Source organism: Glarea lozoyensis, assembly GCF_000409485.1.
Source record: "Glarea lozoyensis ATCC 20868 chromosome Unknown GLAREA3, whole genome shotgun sequence".
In the NCBI taxonomy this organism is placed as follows: Eukaryota; Fungi; Ascomycota; class Leotiomycetes; order Helotiales; family Helotiaceae; genus Glarea; species Glarea lozoyensis.
The window spans coordinates 1,733,925-1,753,094 of NW_007360998.1; the positions used below are offsets into that span (position 1 = coordinate 1,733,925).

The 19,170-nt window shown below is 46.1% G+C and overlaps 9 protein-coding genes across 9 annotated transcripts; 3 read left to right on the forward strand and 6 right to left on the reverse strand.

Annotated features, from left to right (window-relative positions):
• Positions 1 to 706: 706 nt before the first annotated feature.
• GLAREA_00553 (P-loop containing nucleoside triphosphate hydrolase) lies at positions 707 to 4,126 on the reverse strand (the record flags this gene model as incomplete). Its single annotated transcript, XM_008085311.1, has 7 exons — positions 707 to 1,167; positions 1,222 to 1,562; positions 1,618 to 1,847; positions 1,910 to 2,493; positions 2,547 to 2,907; positions 2,957 to 3,687; positions 3,790 to 4,126. The coding sequence occupies 7 exons, from the start codon at positions 4,124 to 4,126 to the stop codon at positions 707 to 709; spliced, it is 3,045 nt and encodes a 1,014-aa protein (XP_008083502.1).
• Positions 4,127 to 5,639: 1,513 nt separating this feature from the next.
• On the reverse strand, positions 5,640 to 5,962 carry GLAREA_00554 (uncharacterized protein; the record flags this gene model as incomplete). The annotated part of the gene is made up of 4 exons (XM_008085312.1): positions 5,640 to 5,677; positions 5,735 to 5,807; positions 5,874 to 5,899; positions 5,950 to 5,962. The coding sequence occupies 4 exons, from the start codon at positions 5,960 to 5,962 to the stop codon at positions 5,640 to 5,642; spliced, it is 150 nt and encodes a 49-aa protein (XP_008083503.1).
• Positions 5,963 to 6,459: 497 nt separating this feature from the next.
• Positions 6,460 to 9,792, forward strand: GLAREA_00555 (PLP-dependent transferase; the record flags this gene model as incomplete). The annotated part of the gene is made up of 3 exons (XM_008085313.1): positions 6,460 to 9,085; positions 9,134 to 9,640; positions 9,692 to 9,792. 3 exons carry the CDS (start codon positions 6,460 to 6,462, stop codon positions 9,790 to 9,792), a joined length of 3,234 nt encoding a protein of 1,077 aa, XP_008083504.1.
• Positions 9,793 to 10,297: 505 nt separating this feature from the next.
• On the reverse strand, positions 10,298 to 11,094 carry GLAREA_00556 (NADH-ubiquinone oxidoreductase; the record flags this gene model as incomplete). The annotated part of the gene is made up of 4 exons (XM_008085314.1): positions 10,298 to 10,387; positions 10,497 to 10,629; positions 10,778 to 11,005; positions 11,075 to 11,094. 4 exons carry the CDS (start codon positions 11,092 to 11,094, stop codon positions 10,298 to 10,300), a joined length of 471 nt encoding a protein of 156 aa, XP_008083505.1.
• Positions 11,095 to 11,345: 251 nt separating this feature from the next.
• GLAREA_00557 (P-loop containing nucleoside triphosphate hydrolase) lies at positions 11,346 to 13,258 on the forward strand (the record flags this gene model as incomplete). The annotated part of the gene is made up of 2 exons (XM_008085315.1): positions 11,346 to 11,516; positions 11,561 to 13,258. The coding sequence occupies 2 exons, from the start codon at positions 11,346 to 11,348 to the stop codon at positions 13,256 to 13,258; spliced, it is 1,869 nt and encodes a 622-aa protein (XP_008083506.1).
• A 99-nt stretch (positions 13,259 to 13,357) lies between these two features.
• GLAREA_00558 (uncharacterized protein) lies at positions 13,358 to 14,188 on the reverse strand (the record flags this gene model as incomplete). Its single annotated transcript, XM_008085316.1, has 1 exon — positions 13,358 to 14,188. One exon carries the CDS (start codon positions 14,186 to 14,188, stop codon positions 13,358 to 13,360), a length of 831 nt encoding a protein of 276 aa, XP_008083507.1.
• A 1,019-nt stretch (positions 14,189 to 15,207) lies between these two features.
• GLAREA_00559 (uncharacterized protein) lies at positions 15,208 to 15,651 on the reverse strand (the record flags this gene model as incomplete). Its single annotated transcript, XM_008085317.1, has 1 exon — positions 15,208 to 15,651. The coding sequence occupies one exon, from the start codon at positions 15,649 to 15,651 to the stop codon at positions 15,208 to 15,210; it is 444 nt and encodes a 147-aa protein (XP_008083508.1).
• Positions 15,652 to 16,553: 902 nt separating this feature from the next.
• Positions 16,554 to 17,177, reverse strand: GLAREA_00560 (HRDC-like protein; the record flags this gene model as incomplete). Its single annotated transcript, XM_008085318.1, has 2 exons — positions 16,554 to 16,916; positions 16,977 to 17,177. 2 exons carry the CDS (start codon positions 17,175 to 17,177, stop codon positions 16,554 to 16,556), a joined length of 564 nt encoding a protein of 187 aa, XP_008083509.1.
• A 537-nt stretch (positions 17,178 to 17,714) lies between these two features.
• GLAREA_00561 (PRTase-like protein) lies at positions 17,715 to 19,108 on the forward strand (the record flags this gene model as incomplete). Its single annotated transcript, XM_008085319.1, has 2 exons — positions 17,715 to 18,683; positions 18,731 to 19,108. The coding sequence occupies 2 exons, from the start codon at positions 17,715 to 17,717 to the stop codon at positions 19,106 to 19,108; spliced, it is 1,347 nt and encodes a 448-aa protein (XP_008083510.1).
• Positions 19,109 to 19,170: the final 62 nt, after the last annotated feature.

Below are 19,170 nucleotides of genomic sequence, written 5' to 3' on the forward strand. Positions count from 1 at the left end.
TAGCGACTTGGAAGAATTTAATCAAAGTGGCTAGACGTGATTTCTTTCTACTTCTCAATGTGGAGACGGATCACTTCATCTAAGGGAACGTCACATACGGGCATATGAAAGCAGTCACTTACAAACGTGAGAGAAAACGAAGGTGTTTTTGACTTAATATCCCACTAACAAAAGCATGTGGCCAACACACCTAAATTTAGGATTAAGTAGCAATTTTTTAACATGCAATGAGAAGTACGGGATGAATTCTGTTGGGGCGTCGATCGCTGAAGTATAGTTATCTGACAAGATTGACCGATATTAGGACCTCTTTTAATATGCTTCCCCTAGTGCCATGATATAAGTCGTCCTGGCTCTGCTCCCGATTTCTTAAAATGATTTCAATGCCAGGTACCTTTTTAAACACTGGTGCTCAATAGTATTTGCATCCCATCTGCTCCACGATGCAATGTGTACCAATTCCACCGAGTCGACAAAACAGTTATGCGAATAGAATTTCCTGCTCGAATCACCGAAAAATTCAGACTAATTAGCCAAGTATGATATGCTAGTTTAAGTCCTTCGGAGTTGTATAACTGTAGCTCTTTCATACTTGAAAGCGCCCTTGGAATATTGCTCTCTGCCAATCTTGTAATTGGAGTCAAGAGTCCAAAGGCCAGTTAACAGTGAAGAGAGGATCTTCGATTGAAAAGAGCCTCGGATTTGATTAGCCATCACTGTCGTCCCCAACACCGCTACCGTCAGAGTAGTCCTCGTCACTAGTGTCATCGATTTTAGTCGGGTCGTCGGGCATTTCGTATTGCCGAGGTATCAGCTCGACTTCGTCTTCCTCTTCCTCTGGACCATCAAGTGGTGCTTCCCAAGCAATCATGAGCTCTTCAAAACACCTCCTAACATTCCGTTTTACTTCTACCTCCAGATGGCTTCTGAGCCGCTCCTCTTCGCTCTTGCATTCTTCTTTAGTGCAGTTGAGCGTAAGTTCTTCGAACTCCGCCCGCGCCTGTTCAATCACTGGGTCTGTACCTTTGGCAAACTCGTCGGGAAGAGAAGCCCAGACTTGAGATAAATCTTCTCTGATTGCCAAGCTACACTTTTTAAGCATACGGTCGCTTGATTGTTTCGCATGCTCGTTATGAGTATCTATATTCCGTTTGAAATGACCTCTTCCTATAAGTCGGGAATCAGAAAGTCTCAAGTATTAACGTTTTAGTTGTAGCTTACCATATTGCTCACCGCACAGAACGAATGTATTATCCCAAACTGTTCTGACAACAGGTTTGACTTTACGATGAGCTTCCCGAGCACCTTCTTGTATTGTTTCAGCGAATATTCTCGCACTGTTCTTCTCAAGAGCGGCTGGCGTTCTCAGCGTGCTCTCCTTCAAGTCTTGAAAAGCATCATACAGCTGAGGATAAGGAACAAGAATTCGTTGTTGAAGGGCAGTAACAAACGATTCAATGCATTCGGCGACTTTACTATCGTAACCCCCTTTCAGTGCGGGAATTGCTTTATGAATTGTTTTCAACCATTGATTTGTCAAAGGTTCAAGATAAATCCCAACTCTAATACAATTATTATCGTACGTAACCAAATTACAGAGGGGCAATCAAAACTTACAGATCGTCGCACCAGCTGAGTTGCAGACCCCCACTAGTAGTCCAAGTTCCCAGTGCGCGATTGCACGCTCTATGGCTTGCCCAGTGGACAGGCTTCTGTGCCCATCTATTGACGGTGAGTTGAACAGTTGATACTCCCTTGCGCTCAATCTCTTCCATAGCGTCAGAGAAATCACCAGCAATCAGCTCCTCGCATGAGTCGATAAGATCTTGTAAAACAATTTGGAAATGCTGGCCGCGAAGATTAGAAAACGCACTCCCCAACATTTCTAATGATCCATCAGAATACATACCTTGATCAAATCCTGTAAGGCTGACTCAAAGTCTCTGCATATGGCTTCTTTCTCAGCTCCATTCAGTTTCGAATCGATTGAACTGTCCGATAGCCAAGGTCCCATAGAGATCTGAAAATGCTTGAAGCTTTCCAAGAAAGCCACTGCATTGTCATTGCGGGTGTCTAGTGTTGTCTTTGTCATCCATCGGCGAAGTTTACTGATCCCCGTATCGCTCCTCTTGGGAAATCCTGGGACAAGATCCGAGCTGGTACGCCACAGTGAGTGTGCGGTGGAAGACACGCAAAATACTTGAAGCAAACTACCAGCAGCCGGCGAAAGCGGATTAGGGACAGATTCGAAGTCTTGCCTGAGCTCAAACGTCGATGTTTCGTTACGCTTGTTGATGCAAGCTCCTTTCTGTCTGCTTTCTAAAACTTCGAGGTTATATTGGAGTGTTTCTATATGCTCATTCGACTTCACAAGAAATCTGGCAGTTCTAGCGGCCTGCTTCTCATGTGCAGCTATTCTTGCCTCCAACTCCATCAGATTGTTTCGCATAGCTTGTTCTTCTGGTTTCCCCGGTACCCCGTGTAAGGTTACAGCTATAATATAGTATTAGAATTGAAAGTCAAAGCGATAAAGAGAACCATCTTACCTGATGCTTCGGCTTCATCATTGCGCTTGCGTTTCTTTGAAGATTTTCCTCGCAGAGCACCCAACGCCCGTGAGGCTTGCTTATGCTCTTTACGGAGCGACTTTCCTAGTTCTGTCTCAGACCTTGATGTTGCTTGTGCTTCGCCAAAATATATCTTCCATGTGTTCAGATTTTCGGAATAATCTTTGTGTAACTGGAGCTCGCCCGCAATGGCCGCTTCAACATCAGGATTTTGCTGAAGATAACGTTTGACGTTTATCGAAGCGTCGGTTTTGGTAACGATAAAGCACAAGTTCTCGGTAGAAAAGCGATTATCGAGCTGCAAACTTAGCTGTAGAGCTTTCCCCAGCAGATCTTGAGCCTGCAAATAATTAGTACGTGTAAATTAAGGTACATTTGGCAATACCTACCGGTTTGTCTGTTGCTGCTCTTGTTGCAGGTGCCACAACACAAGTGACTTTAAGATTCTTTTGGTATTTTTCAGCGATGATACCTCGTGCTACATTCGAGTCGGCAGATCCAGGCAGATCCACAAGTACTAAGCCATGCTCGAGGAGTGGTGCGGGGATTCGCAGGCGTACAAGCTTCACTAATGGCCATTGCGCATAAGTTTTACCAAGTCCACCATTCGTAGCACCGCTGGCAATAAATGGCCTGATTTCTGCTGCAAACTTATCTCTGTTTTTGTGAATTATTTGGTGGTCCTTCCCTAGAATACCTTTGACGTTGGGGTGAGATAAGAGACCTTTCGCAGTGTAGTCTTGCAAGTCCTTTGGATTCTTGATCTCTGGATATACACACTTGATTTTCGAAAATGCTGTCTTGATTCGATATTCTCGCTCGAGATCTGGTTCTTCGTCTTCGCAAGTGGCAACTTTTTCTCGGTCATCCAGATCTTTAAAAAGTTGATTCAACTCACTTTGCCAGTCTTCTTTGTCGATGCGTTCCACGACAGCCTCATACTCTAATTCTGCATTGAATGAAATTTCGACCACGCTGGCGGTGCAAGCTTTTTCATCATCTGCTGGGAGTAAATCTTCGTGCTCTAGTAAGACGTTGATGAGAGATGATTTGCCGGCACCGGACACCCCTAAAAATCCAACGAGTAATCTGCATTTCTTGTGATTCTCTCTGATCTTCTCTACCACAGAGTGTTAGTTCTGGTCAATGAACCGATTTTGATCTGTAAAGGGCATGGGAGGAACGCAGACTGGGTTGAGAAATTTTCTCGTCTCAGACTTACCAATTGCTGCGATGTGCCTAGCAAGGCTTTTGATACCAGTAGTGCTATGAAGAATCTTTTCAATACGATCCATACAGGCTAAGCTATCATCAACAGCTCTTTCTTTCACCTCAATTTGTTGAAGCCGCTCGAGATCCTCGCAATTTTGCCACAATGGTTTGTTGACCTCTCGGTTGGAAAGTTGTTCTTGTCCAAGATCGGCATTGACAAGCAGATCTGGAGCTGTGTTGGGGAGCATGTTTGATTCACAGTTGACAGTTTGATCGAATGTTCCTGGTTCATTCAATTCAGCGGCATGTGCCGAATTGAATTCTTCCTTGATCTTGCAGTTTGCCATTTTTGTAACGTAAGTCGGAGTTTCGCGGGATATTGGATGAGTTCTGACGATGGGCCGATCTTAGCTTCTTGACGTCTTCCATGCGTAAGTCAGGTGGGATGTTAAGGGAAGAATGAAGGTGAGGGCATACTCCCAAATCCGTATTCGAATTGCTAGATTGTTGTGATATAGCTGGAAGTTTAAATAATGGTAGAAAGGGCCCCAACCTTGAATTGCGGAGCTTCCCCAAAGCTACTATAGAGTATATCTCAAATATAGAAAAGAAAAAGTATGTATTCCCAGATCGATAAGGAGTGCGTATGGTCCGCAAGGTAGAAGCGGCGAATAAGCAATTTGAATAGTGAAGGCGAGGATATGTGAACTGAGTGCTAGATTCTATCTCCAAAGCTGAAACGGCGAACGCTTGTAAATCGTGTTCGAGGTGCTAAATATGGACAAATCAATGAGGCTAAGGAGACTTGAGAAGATAACACCTTGGAGATGATAAATAAGGGATGTCGAATATTTGCCGAGACGCAGGACTGATCAATTGAGCGTTGGGTTGAGGAAGAAATATAGGAAGGTAAGTGTAGTATCGCGGGACTATTCGATTCAAACTAAGCGTCAGGATGTGATGTAATTGACACTGCTTGAATCGATTCTACGAAGGTGAGCTGCTGATAGCTCTTAGGTCTGGATCTTAAGTAGTGGGCGAGCAAAGATAACCACCATGTTAAAAGAAAGCGAAGACGAGAGGAAGATCGCAGAATGACATGGGATAATCTGGGGAAACAGAGAGATACAGCCAATGCCCGATGCGACATTGGAATGTGCCTGCTGCTCCTTATGATAGAACACAACCAAAACACGTCAGAACACGATCGCCCAGTTTTTCATCCTACTGAAATGAATCATCGATGGCTGGTCTTCATTAAGTACAACTGAGGACCGCATTATAGATTAGCGACTTTTTGTATAGAACGTCGAATTCAGGAAGCGTCAAACTATCATCGGTGGGAAGACACAATCACACTTACTCTTGAGGACCCGTAGATTATAGACGCCCACGCAAATCAGTTTTAAGCTCCTGTTGCTTAACAGCCGAATGACAGGTTTGACACAGCTTAAACTGCCGAGCAGCAACTCCGAATGTCCTGAGATAGATTAGTATAACCCACGATCCCCAGAGATTATCAGGACGTGCTAGTCTAGAAAATGATTAGTAAATGGAGGTTTCTGCGTCCTAATAGGAGCACCCCAATGATATAGACGTCTCGAAAGCCTAACGACTAGGTTTCATGCCACATTCTGCGCACCGGCAAGGTTGTAGAACTCGAATGAGCGGCGCAAAGTTTCGATTTATACGTTTGTGCTGAGTACCTAGTTGTTTCCAATCTCCCCCTAATTATACATTGCTCCTTGCACAATTCCTCTACCAGTAAACTCCAAATATAGACAATGCTTTATCGTACATTCACGATCGTAAGATAGACGTGACTAGCCAGCGGTATTCTGGATTCGTGAACTCTCGACTTTACACCAGTTTCTTGATTGCATCGATCGCAAAGGGTGCTGCAGATCACTTGTTAGCAAGACTGCATTCAAGGCTGCTGTGTATCTTCGACTTACACAAGTACAGCAGAACGGCTCCAACAATAACTCTTTGCACTGTCACGATCGCTTCATCCTCCTGCGCCTTCAGCTGAATTTCACCTCAGTCAGTCAACAGATCCAGCAAAGAAAATAATCAAGAATTGCCGTCACAAACCTCGGCAGCACTTAAAGACGGTGGTGCTTAACAGATGTCAGCATTCGTCTAGTCTCAGCAGAGTAGATTTACTTACGTCCTCCAAACATGATGGCAGTCGGGTAAGAATAGGATTATTTTTGGTTTTGTCGTTGCAAATGAGGCTTGACAGGCTTGTGAGGTGACGGGAATAACTGAAAATACAGCGCAAGCCATCTCGGCTCGGGCAAATCGGAAAATCATTCCACCGAGATGACCCCAATTATGCATGCAGATAGCTCGGTTCCGTTATCGCCCCTCCGTAAGAGGGAAAGCTGCCGAGCTTTAAATTTATATTTCTATCTCGATTCTGGACCGAGTACAGTATCTTCCGACCTAATTGCCCGACATCTTTGATTGAAATCAAAACTTCAGATAAAATATTTTCTTTGCCCAATTTGCTCTTTGCTCTTGGAGCTCCACGATTGACAGGTTATCAATCACATTATGATGGGACGCTGACCGCCTACCCTCCTGCGCCAACCCCCACCAACGACGGTCAAAGAATTAACACGCGACTGCCAATTCATACGTTTCTCTGAATTCGACACGACTGCATGTTATTACAATGTTAATCTCTAGCTCTGCCGTTCGAACGCAGATTCGACGAGTTGCATCCCAGAAAACCTCTACGACATTTCGAAATAGCTCCCACCGAACTCTTCTTGCGAATCCGTGTCGATGCCCACCGCCGACCTACATATCTAAGAATAATGGTGCAAGGACTTTCTGGTCAAGCTCTACCAAGGATGGGTCAAATATAGAGAAAAGTGTGGTGGATGCACGAGGAGCCTATCCGCCTTTAGACACCTTCGCTCGCCGACATATTGGCCCTACGCCAGATGCTACGGAGCAGATGTTGAAAGCTTTAGACCCACCAGTCAGCAGTTTAGATGAATTTGTCAAGCAGGTCTTACCTAGCGACATTTTGTCCTCCTCCGATCTTGACATCGATTCAACAAATAATGGTAGCGAGGAGGGCTTCACAGAGTCGCAATTACTAGCACGACTACGCGCAATTGCTTCTCAGAACAAAATTGTTAGAAGCTACATTGGATGTGGATATGCGGGAACTCGAGTTCCGGAGGTCATAAAACGAAATGTTTTGGAAGGCCCAGGATGGTATACCAGCTACACACCATACCAGCCAGAGATCAGTCAAGGTCGACTGGAGTCATTGTTAAACTTTCAGACACTGGTGTGCGACCTCACGGCTTTACCAATATCGAATGCGTCGTTACTCGACGAAGGTACTGCTGCTGCAGAGGCCATGACTTTATCTATGAACGCACTTCCAATGGCTCGACAGAAGAGCAAGAACAAGACCTTTTTTGTTAGCCACTTGGTTCACCCACAGACTAAAGCTGTTTTGCAAAGTCGAGCAGATGGTTTTGACATCAAGATTGAGATTGGAGATGTACTTGCCGACGGAGGGCAACGGATCAAGGAGCTAGGGAATGATTTAATAGGCGTGCTTGTGCAATACCCAGATACTGAAGGTGGTGTTGAGGACTTCAAGGCACTTGGGGAAACCATTCATAAGCAAGGAGCAACTTTCAGCGTTGCGACGGACTTGCTCGCTCTGACTGTGCTCAGCCCACCAGGTGAATTTGGTGCAGATATTGCATTTGGAAATGCTCAGCGCTTCGGAGTACCCTTCGGATACGGAGGGCCTCACGCTGCTTTCTTTGCTGTCAGCGAAAAATATAAGCGGAAGATTCCAGGCCGTCTTATAGGTGTATCGAAGGACAGATTGGGTGACAAAGCTATGAGATTGGCATTGCAAACTCGCGAGCAACATATTAGGCGAGAGAAGGCAACGAGCAATGTATGCACAGCCCAAGCTTTGCTTGCGAACATGAGTGCTTTCTACGCTGTGTACCATGGGCCTCAAGGTCTAAAGAATATTGCAGAGCGAGCAATACTTGGCGCGAGAATCATTCAAGAGGGCGTTAACAAGCTTGGCTACGAAACGGGAACACGAGGCAAAGATGAAAACGGAAGAGTTCTGTTTGATACGGTAGTAGTCACGGTTGGAGAGGACAAGGTGGCCGCCTTTTTGGAGAGTGCGGAGCAGGAGCACAACATCAACCTACGAAACTTTGAGGATGGGAGAGTTGGTGTCACCATTGACGAGACTGTAGACTACCAAGATCTTCATGACATCCTCGCACTCTTCAGCTCGCATTCAAACAGTTCGCAGCAAAGCATTACTGTTGATCAGCTTGTGGAGTCACTACCTGGAAAAGGAAAAGTTGACATCCCGGAAGTATTCAAGAGAACTTCACGTTATCTTGATCATCCAGTGTTCAACTCTCACCACTCCGAGACCGAGCTTCTGCGATATATCCATCACTTACAATCCAAAGATCTTTCTCTTACTCATTCAATGATTCCGCTAGGATCATGTACGATGAAGCTTAACGCGACCACCGAGATGGCGCCCGTGACTTGGCCAGAGTTTGCATCTATACATCCGTTTGCCCCTGTTGCACAAGCTGGAGGCTACAAAACTATGATCGATGAGTTGGAGATGGACCTAGCCAAGATCACAGGCTTTGATGCCGTTTCATTACAGCCAAACTCTGGTGCGCAAGGCGAATTCACGGGTTTGCGAGTCATTCGTAAGTTCCAAGAACAACAGCCAGGGAAGAAACGAGATATCTGTTTGATTCCTGTCTCTGCACATGGAACAAATCCTGCCTCTGCAGCCATGGCTGGAATGCGTGTTGTAACCGTCAAGTGTGATACTAAATCTGGTAACCTTGATATGGCGGATCTCAAGTCAAAGTGCGAGAAATACAGCGAAGAATTGGGCGCCATTATGATCACATATCCTAGCACTTTTGGGGTATTTGAACCTGAAATCAAGGCAGTATGCGAAGTGGTTCATCAACATGGAGGGCAAGTCTACATGGATGGCGCGAACATGAACGCCCAAATTGGATTGTGCTCACCAGGAGAAATTGGAGCGGACGTGTGTCATCTCAACTTGCACAAGACTTTCTGTATTCCTCATGGTGGTGGCGGGCCAGGTGTTGGACCCATAGGAGTGAAATCACATCTCGCGCCATTCCTTCCTGGGCATCCATTGGTAGCAACTGGAGGGGACAAGGGGATTTCACCTGTGAGCGCTGCCCCGTGGGGTAGTGCCAGTATTTTGCCTATCAGTTGGGCCTACGTGAAAATGATGGGTAAGTAAGACTCTACTAGTGGACAAGTATAATGCTTACATTTATTAGGTGGTCGAGGATTGACACATGCAACCAAGATAACCTTGCTCAACGCCAACTATATCATGTCTCGGCTCCGCCCACACTATCCGATCTTATATACCAACTCGAATTCTCGTTGCGCGCACGAATTCATCTTGGACGTTCGAGGATTCAAAGAAACTGCTGGAATTGAAGCCATTGATGTTGCAAAGCGTCTCCAAGATTATGGTTTCCATGCACCAACCATGAGTTGGCCAGTTGCTAATACTCTCATGATTGAACCTACGGAATCCGAGAGTAAGGAGGAGCTCGACCGATTCATTGATGCTTTGATCTCAATCCGCGGTGAGATCCAGGCTGTTGAAGACGGAAAGGTTGAGAGGTCTGGCAATGTTCTCAAAAATTCGCCTCATTCACAGAAAGATCTACTCATCGGTCAATGGGATCGTTCATACACTCGCGAACAAGCTGCATACCCGCTCCCTTGGCTGAAAGAAAAGAAATTCTGGCCAACTGTCACCAGACTGGACGATGGTAAGTCTCTTCTAAGTAACTGCTGCTTTGACCACTCTAACATTGTATCAGCTTATGGAGATCTCAATCTCTTCTGTACCTGTGGGCCTGTAGAGCCAGTTGACGAGTCCGAAGACGGCATCACCGGTGCTTCGGCTCCGAACCCTACATAATGTAATTGCACTATAGATTCGGCGGACACACAAAAAGTGGGCGCTTGCTGAGTTTAAATAATTTCAACATTAGACTATTCTAGCGAGGGCGTTTTGTGAATAAGTCCTCGAATCGAGGCAAGGTGGCTTGGAGATTTCTTGCATGGCGTTTGAGATTTAGATATTGGAAATGGCTTCAACTGCCAAAATTTTAGACAGTTTAGATGATATAAATGACAAATCAGAGATGGTCCTTTGAGGCTTATGACCTACGAAGACACACTTCTTGTTTTTTCGTTCATCTTGTTGCTGCAAGCTTTCAATACTGGAAAGACACATGCGTACCGCGGGGGTTTATGCGCATTTACAACAATAAATATGTGTTACATGTTTCCATATATACGCTGTACCCTTAACACGTGAAATGAAATTCGCTTGAAGTAGAAATACTCCATTTTGACAAACTATGTACACCATCTCAATTACCATTTTCCTACCAGCATTTCCTTTCCACAAACAAGGACCTCTATGGCCCGTGATGTGAGTATTGCTGCTTCTTCCGGAGGTGTACCGGAACCTCGTCTTTAGGTGCATCTGGGATAGTTTTTTCAAGTTTCTGAGGGTCAGATGATGTTAGCAGAATCAATTTGAAGGTGACATGAAAAAGAGTTTTTCAGAAAGTGCTACAAAAGAAGAGGTATTTATTTTGGTTGGGATAGACTTACCAGGTTATCGAATACACATTTGTTTAATTTCCATTCTGCTGGCCGACATTGCCATAACTGCTGGTTGTTGTTGTCTAAGCATGTCCAGTGCTTTCGAAATTCAGCAAGACAATGTGTGTTTATATCCTCGATGCTATTCATCTCACGATTAGCATAATCCTATCCAACCTGTGACTTCGCTCCATAGAACGAGGTTGCGTCCATCCCCCCATCAAAAGCCCCCTATTCTGACGATAGATTCCCTACACGCAATAACGCGCAGGAGCGAGTATTTTACTTACACACTCTTCGCGCAGCGAGTCACCCTCCTGCCCTCCTTCAGGCAGTCCAATTCTCCTCTTCCCGGCTTCTCGGTCTTGCATTGCATGAAATCATCGTTATATGCCTTGCACCTCGCTCCGATGAAGAAACTTGCACTTAATAACGGGGCGGAACTCGCTCCAATCTCTGTCACCGCTGGGATCGAAGCTGGGAGGGGAGTGGTGTCTACGAGGGTGGTTTGATTGAACCTGCGGGCAGTTAGTATTGGGAATGGCCACAGGAGATAAGCCAAATGAGATGTGACTTAGAAGACCTACCTGGCTTCGCGGCCTGCCATGATGGAGTTTTAGAGGGGTTTAGGAGGCTGTGGGGTGTTCAATTGGATTTGGGATACTGGAGCTTCGACGTGAGGTTGGACCTGCAGGAACAAGCTCCCGTTGGGCCTGAGGCTGCAAATCGACAAATGCCAAACACTCGGCGATAAAAGAACCATCGGCGATTAGATCAACCTTATCGCGATAAAAGTTTTTGGACAATCGAAAACTTGCGACAACCTACGACCATTGAACCCATCTGCGACCATACACGATGGTTCCTGTGCCGGAACAAAAGAAGGACCCAAGGGCTTGGGATGCTCTTACGCCTTCATTGGCGGAGTGGATTCTAGATGCAATTGCTGCAATGGGGTTTGCGAAAATGACACCCGTCCAGGCTTCGACAATTCCCCTCTTTATGGGGAATAAAGACGTTGTCGTCGAGGTATGAAAAACCTCAAAGCGCCCGACTTACGCTGATAGAAGTAGGCTGTTACCGGTAGTGGAAAGACTTTGGCATTCCTAATACCGGTTGTGGAAAAATTGCTGCGACTGGAAGAACCACTCAAAAAGCATCATGTCGGCGCGATTATTGTTTCGCCTACACGTGAACTGGCAACGCAGATACATACCGTCTTACTCTCCTTATTAGCATTCCACGAACCTTCGGCAGAGGCGCTGAAACCATTGGAAGATGGCGAAAAGAGACGACCGACGTCTGCACTTACTGTCTTACCCCAACTTCTTCTCGGCGGCACGACAACACCTGCGCAAGATCTTAGTCGATTCTTAAAAAACAGTCCAAACATACTCATATCGACGCCTGGGCGGCTGCTCGAGCTTCTGTCTTCTCCTCATGTCCATTGCCCTCAGTCGTCTTTTGAAGTATTGGTTCTAGACGAAGCGGATCGACTTTTGGATTTAGGATTCAAGGATGATTTGCAAAAGATAATAGGACGATTACCAAAACAGCGAAGGACTGGTTTGTTCAGTGCGAGTGTTAGTGAAGCTGTAGGGGAAATTGTAAGGGTTGGATTGAGGAACCCAGTCAAAATCGCTGTAAAAGTGAAAAGTGCTTCCGGAGATGACAAGAGGACGCCAGCGAGTTTACAGATGTCTTATCTTTTAACACCTGCGAGCCATAAATTTCCAGCGCTTCTTTCTCTCTTAGAACAATTAGACCCGACACCCCAGAAAAGCATCATATATCTTTCGACGTGTGCTGCTGTCGACTACTTTCAGCACATACTCTCCGCGTTATTACCACAAAACTTTTCATTAATACCACTACACGGGAAACACCCTCCGAATGTTCGCCAGAAGAACTTTTCGAGATATGTCCAAGCTACCACACCTACAATTCTCCTTACGACAGATGTTGCAGCACGAGGATTGGATATTCCCCAAGTTGATCTCGTTGTTCAAATCGATCCTCCTTCTGATCCAAAAGTCTTTCTCCATCGCTGCGGTCGAGCCGGTCGAGCTGGTCGCCGTGGTCTAAGTGTTATATTTCTTCAACCTGGAGACGAAGAGGATTACATTCCGTTTCTGGATATCCGTAAGACGCCGATTACACCTCTTACCAAGCCAGTAATACATGTAACCGACGAAGACGCTAAATCGACGACTTCAAAGATCAGATCTGAAGTTCTAACCGACCGGGCCCTTTATGATAAAGGTCAACGGGCTTTTGTCAGCTGGGTACAGGCTTATTCGAAGCATCAAGCCAGCAGTATATTCCAAGTTTCGTCTCTTGACTGGACAGATCTTGGCAACGCCTGGGGACTTATTAAACTTCCAAAAATGCCAGAGCTGAAAAAGTGGGAAGGAGATAAATCTCTGGGTGTGAAGATTAGTATGTCAGAATACGCGTATAAGGATAAAGCGCGCGAGAAGGCGAGAAGGTTAGCTATGGAAGAAGAGAAAACTAAGGCACCATTTGTGCCAAGCGAAGAAATGCTTAAGAAGAGGAAGGAGAGAGAGGCCTGGAGCCACAAGCACGAACAGCAGGATGTCAAAGAAATGAGAAGGGATAAAAAGAAAAGGAAGAGAGAGGCGGAGCGGTTGGAGAAGATGACACCCGAAGAGAGGAAGAAGGAGGAAGAACTGCAAGCTTTAATCGAGGAGGTGAAAAGGAAAAGGATTGACGATGAGGCTCATGAGGAGTGGAATGGCTTTGATGAGTAAATTAATAATGTCAAAATGGGTATCTAATGACTTGCTACCTCGCCTCTGTGTGATTTTGATCTTGTTCGCCTCGAGTTTGGCTTTGATTTCCTTTAAATTTCAATGGCCGCCTCTCCCCTTCTGCCAATGTCCCTTTTCCAGCCAAGTCCCTATGCTTTTAAGCCCATGCTTCTCTTCTAAATCCGCCCACGGGTTCTCATTGAAAGTAGGATCATAATAATCAATATACCACGTTGGATTCCTCTGCCCTCCATGATTACCACCCCCACGACCCCCTCTATTCCCCACAAAGCCTCCTCGACCAAAATCATTATAACCAGGCGGAGGTCTCTGTGGAAGATTCGAGATGTGGGGTGACGCAACACCGGGCGGAAGTGAAGCTGGAGGTGGAAAAGACGGTAGCTCTGGTGGCAATGATATAGTATTTGAAGGCGGAGGCTGTATTGAATCCAGTATTGCGTCAATCTGTGTTTGTGCCTCCTTGTTTTCGCTCGATTGTATCTGTACCTCCACCGGCGCAGGCTGTGAAGTATCCAAATACCGCGGCCCATCCTCATCATCCTCAAGCTCAATCTCCCTTCCCTCGACCGGAATATCCTGATCAGGCCTAGAGCCTAGATAAACGCCGCCACCTTGTTCCTCCTCCTCGTCGTCGTCGAGCAGTATTTCCGCATCATTACTCCTTAGTGGGACAAATGCGGGCTTCTGCCCCAGAACTCTGCTCTTCCCTAATGGGATATCATTTCCACCGCTGCCTTTCCCCTTCTTTCCTCCGCGATCTATCTTCTGCAACTCCTGTCCGTCTACGAATGCATCTGTCGCGGCGTTGAACTTGCGTTTTTTGTGTGGTTGCTTGCTTGCGCCGAACGACGAGAACCCCATTGCCGCAGCCATTGCGGCTGCTTCGTCGTCTGAACCCGGTTCAGACATTTCGACAGATCGAATTAGAGTATGCAGAGTTCGCATGCCAATGCCGTGCTGGACGTTGGGGGCTGGAGCTCGTATGGATAGTATCAAGGAGGGGTCTAGGGTGCAAGGTTGAGGAAGGTTTAATAAACCGCGAGATGCAGCTGATTGGGGCACAATACTGGGCAATAATTGAGGAATATAAGTATACTCTAAAGGCGTCGCAATACCTCTGCTTATATCTGTAGTGCTGAAAGTTGCCGCGGTCTCAAATTATTATGGCTAAAAGGTAGGTGTTGGAGGTACAAACTCTGTGAGGTCGGAGTCTAGCCTCAGAGGGACGATCACAAGTCCACCACAACTATTTGTAGTGACGTAAGTTACAATTCACTGATTCAGAAGTTCTACGCCGTATTTATTGTAAAGATCTATGTAAGATATTTGCGAGTATAAAATGTTGTATGATCTTGGTAAGGCGTTTGTAAGATCTCTCTTGTTCTATACATTTTAGACGTTCGCCGCAATGATTGGTTGAGACATAACTCGGGTATAGCCCTCCTTTAAGGGCCTCTTTATCGATATTACATTTACTAGAAATTGGAATGCAATATCGAAAATTTTGTTTGCAAATTGCCTGTATACATGAAGCTTGAGAACATGGTACAAACCATGTAGAAATACTGCATTTTTCGTCTCCACGACTACGACATAACTCAATTTCCTCACTCTCATGGGCACTTTACCTCTGTCCATCTCGCGAGTAAAAAAAGAGAAGTCAAAGACGTAAATCCTGTGAGTCCATGAAAGCGACTATAATTTGGAATCTTACATTACATTATGAACAAGAAAGATACTTCTGGCTACCAATATTATCTTCAACATCGACTGTTTACTGCCCGCGAAATACTACAGCAAGAGCTTGAGATTCTACTCAATTTCAGGGCGTCGCGTAGGATTCTTTTGTCCTTTCTCTACTTAGTAGACAAAATTCTGTACCAATTCTGCAGTAACACAACCTTCTGCACCCGTGGCAGGTCCCCATTTCAACCCAGAATGCTATAACCCTCGTATGCTGTCGTTTCGCAGGCCAGAAAGTTCTCACCAGCGGCTTCCCCAGTCACGTTGACTTTTGTGCCAACAAGACCGTACTCAGTAGAACCACTGCCAGCCCCAAAGATGGCAAGGACGTCTCTTACTCCTTCGCCATCTTCAATGTGCATGTAGTATGGAGAATCTTCACCGGTGTCGAAGTCAAGGTATGTACCCTGGAAATAGGCCGGCGTACCGGGATACGCAGTCGGACGTTGAAGAATGAACTTGTAGATGCCCACGGTACCAGACGGATCGACGTTGAGAGAGAGATTGGGGAGGTTCGGGGTGACGACAGAAATGGCGAACCTTGCGGAAACTGGTGAGGCTGGGGTAGTGGTTGGAAGTGCGGTGGTTAGAGTGAGGAAAAATGATAGAGTAGAAAGTAGAGAAAACATGGTTGTGAAATGTTGGTAATTTGCTTTTGAACCTTTAACTATTCCGACTGAGTGTGAATTCCGGAAGCCGCTCTGACTGATTGATTGTTTTAATGAAGATGCTGCCACCTAGATACTCCGAGAGAGGGTGGATTTATACATCATTTGAAGATACTTGTAAAACTTTGAGCAGGGGATTTCCTAACTGGGCATCCCGAACGACGAGAAACGTCATTGATGCTGTTTGTGTCTATAATAGCAGTTCCAAAGAAACAACAAAGTTTGTTAACTAGCCTGGGACGATCCGCGAGCGCTAGAAAGCTTCGAAAGACCAATAGAAAACATCGCTGTGCCGATATTACTCCCCTCAAGAGCTAAGCGTGTAGCTGATGCTCAGGCGAACGTTAGCGTTGACATCAAAGGTGATTCGAAGCAGAACTGTTTTCACATAGATAGAGCCACTTGTCTCGATTTGGAAAGTAAAATAGTGGTTTACGCACAGATACTATGAGAATGATCAGCCCTCGTCACGTGCAATGCGTAACAATACTAATTGTTCCTAACTGCTTGAGTATGCATAAATGGGCACTCATTCGACATCCACTGGGTATGGAAATAGAATTCTCGGCTGCTCATGGCCCACTGACTCTACGGTCAACCACATGTCCATCATAATTATGACGCATGCATTGCAAATAATAGTGCGACCATGCAAAAAAACGGTAAAGGTAAACATCAAAAGATCTGGGGCACTCTACAGTCTTCTTGCTGCTGCAATGGTCCAGACATTTCTTAATCAAGAACGGAGGAAGTCGTGGCCTGCGTTCCTGTGGATATCGGTCCTATGTAAACGCCGGATATAACCCTGCCCAAACTCCTAAAACAGGAACGAAGACAGTATGTCGTACGTACAGCTCCGAAAGCTATTCGCCAACGTCCATCTCATCTTTAGCCGCCTCATGAGCTTCTTCTGCTTGCTTGTTCTTATCCTTACTCTCGTCCATGGCTTCTCGTTCCGCTTTCTGGTCTGGTTGGCCGAGCACATCTATTATGACATTCAGTATAGCCTCTTGATCTGCCTCGTCAGGGAAACGGTCAACCATTTCCTCGACGATTGTATTCAAATTGGCTGCTGTTGTAGGTCGCAGATTTAAGATCATTATAATCTCTCCTTTTGTGAAGTCCCAAGGTCGCAACCCTTCGAGAAGTCTTTTAATAGTTCCTTGATCATATGGCAAAGGACTTGAGCCAAGCGGTGATGGCGGCGCGCGAAGGTATTCGAGGAGCTGGACAGAAGTTAGAAATACGTCGTTGCAAGATTGTTTGATGGTCCAAGATCTTGATACCTCAATTGATAGCGTCGCAAGATTTCCAGGCCGCCTGTCCGATGGATCGAACTTTACTAGTTTGCCTCCTTTCCCTTTCTTTTCTTTTAATCGCTCAATTCTTTCATTTTTTCGACGCTCATAACGCTCCTCTTGTTCGACCAGATGGCAGTACACCTCATAATTTGTCAATACTGCTGATTGAGCCTCCAGAATCTTCATGCTGATAAGCTCGGGCTGCGCACTCTCGACAGGATGTTGCCGATGTTGGTTGTCAGCAATGCTTAAACCTCAGCGATTTTCGAAATATTGCTGGCCTGCCAAAGCTGCACGCGACGTCGCGAAGAGAAAATATTCGTAGCCTTGCAGAACCGAAACTACCCCACCATGCCGCTAATACCAGCCGGGTTTAGCCTAAGCTCGCCCGCTTTGAACCTTTTTTTTCTGAAGCTCTCGACGACACAAACGATTTTCAGTTCTTTGTACATTCGCAACACCACAACTCAAATGGAGTATACAATTCAGGGCCAGCTCGTTACTCTCCTCCCTATATTATAAGACCCGGCATCTTACCTCCCCTTTTCTCTCACCGCACGTTCGCGATCATTCGAGCCGCAGAGCCTCTCTTGCGCACGCCATTGCTCTCGCTTTCGTCACGGCCGCGGCTCTTGTCCGCCCACTTAACGAAATCCCGCACCCTCACCATTTTTTATCCATTCCTCAGGTCAATCGTAAGGTCAATTCCATTCAAACACCATCATGGTTCGCAACATTGTCGTCCTTGGGGGCAACTCCCACCCTCAGCTCATTCAAACCGTTTCCGACATACTCGGGGTCAGCCCCTGCAATCGCATCCTCAAGAAATTTTCGGTCGGAGAAAGCCGCTTGGAGATTCAAGATTCCGTACGCGGCAAGGACGTCTACATAATCCAATCTGGAGGTGGGAAGGTAAACGATAACTTCATCGATCTGTGCATTATGATATCTGCATGCAAAACCGGATCCGCGAAGCGCGTCACAGCAGTTCTACCTCTTTTCCCGTACTCTCGACAACCGGATGTACCTTACAACAAGGCTGGAGCTCCCCTGTCCAAAGCTCCCACCGATGTCAACAGAAACGATTTTACTTTCGAGAGTCGACCACCAACACCAGGCCCTGGCCATCCACAAAGTCAAGGCCTTGCTAATGGCAATGGCTCCGAGGCACTACATAAGAAGTTGGCGAAGACCTCAATGGACCAACAGAACGGACACACCTACACCAATGGAATAACCCCCAGACGATCGGATACGACTGATTCCCTTCAGTCACTGACAAATGGTCGAGAGCGTGATGGGTCTACAAGCTCGCAAAACGGGTATAGCTCTGGTCAACCGACTTTCACAACTCATGACTATGAGAATCAAGCAATGGTTGCCAGGAACATGTTCAATCCCAAGCCAGGATACAAACAATGGGTTGCACAGGCTGGAACGCTTGTTGCCGATCTTTTGACCTGTGCTGGGGCAGACCACATCATCACCATGGATCTCCATGATCCTCAATATCAAGGATATTTCGACATTCCAGTGGACAATCTATACGGCAAAAGCATTTTGAAGAGATATATTCAGGTTAATATTCCCAATTTCAGAGATGCGGTCATTGTGAGTCCCGACGCCGGAGGCGCAAAGCGAGCGACCGCAATCGCAGATGATCTCAATGTTGAGTTTGCATTGATCCATAAGGTAATACTTCCTAGAACCCTCTGCCTGCGCAAACTCATATCCACTAGGAACGTCGACCTACTCGTATCACCGACCGCCAAAATGCTACCATGATGCTGGTGGGAAATGTCGCAAACCGTGTTTGCATTCTCGTGGATGATTTGGCCGATACATCAAACACAATTACCAGGGCCGCTAAGCTGCTGAAAAAAGAGGGCGCGACACACGTCTATGCTTTGCTCACCCACGGCATATTCAGTGGAGATGCTATCGCCCGAATCAATGCCTCTGCTCTCGACAAAGTTGTTGTGACTAATAGCGTACCACAAGAGGAGCACCTTCGCTTGTGCCCCAAGCTGGAAGTTTTGGAGGTTGGTAGTGTCTTTGCTGAGGCGATCCGCCGAGTCCATCATGGAGAATCTATCAGCGCCCTCTTTTGGGACTAGGTGGTAGGCTGTAGGCGTTTCTTACGGGATTTCGTTATGTTTTGGAGAGGGCTGCATTCATT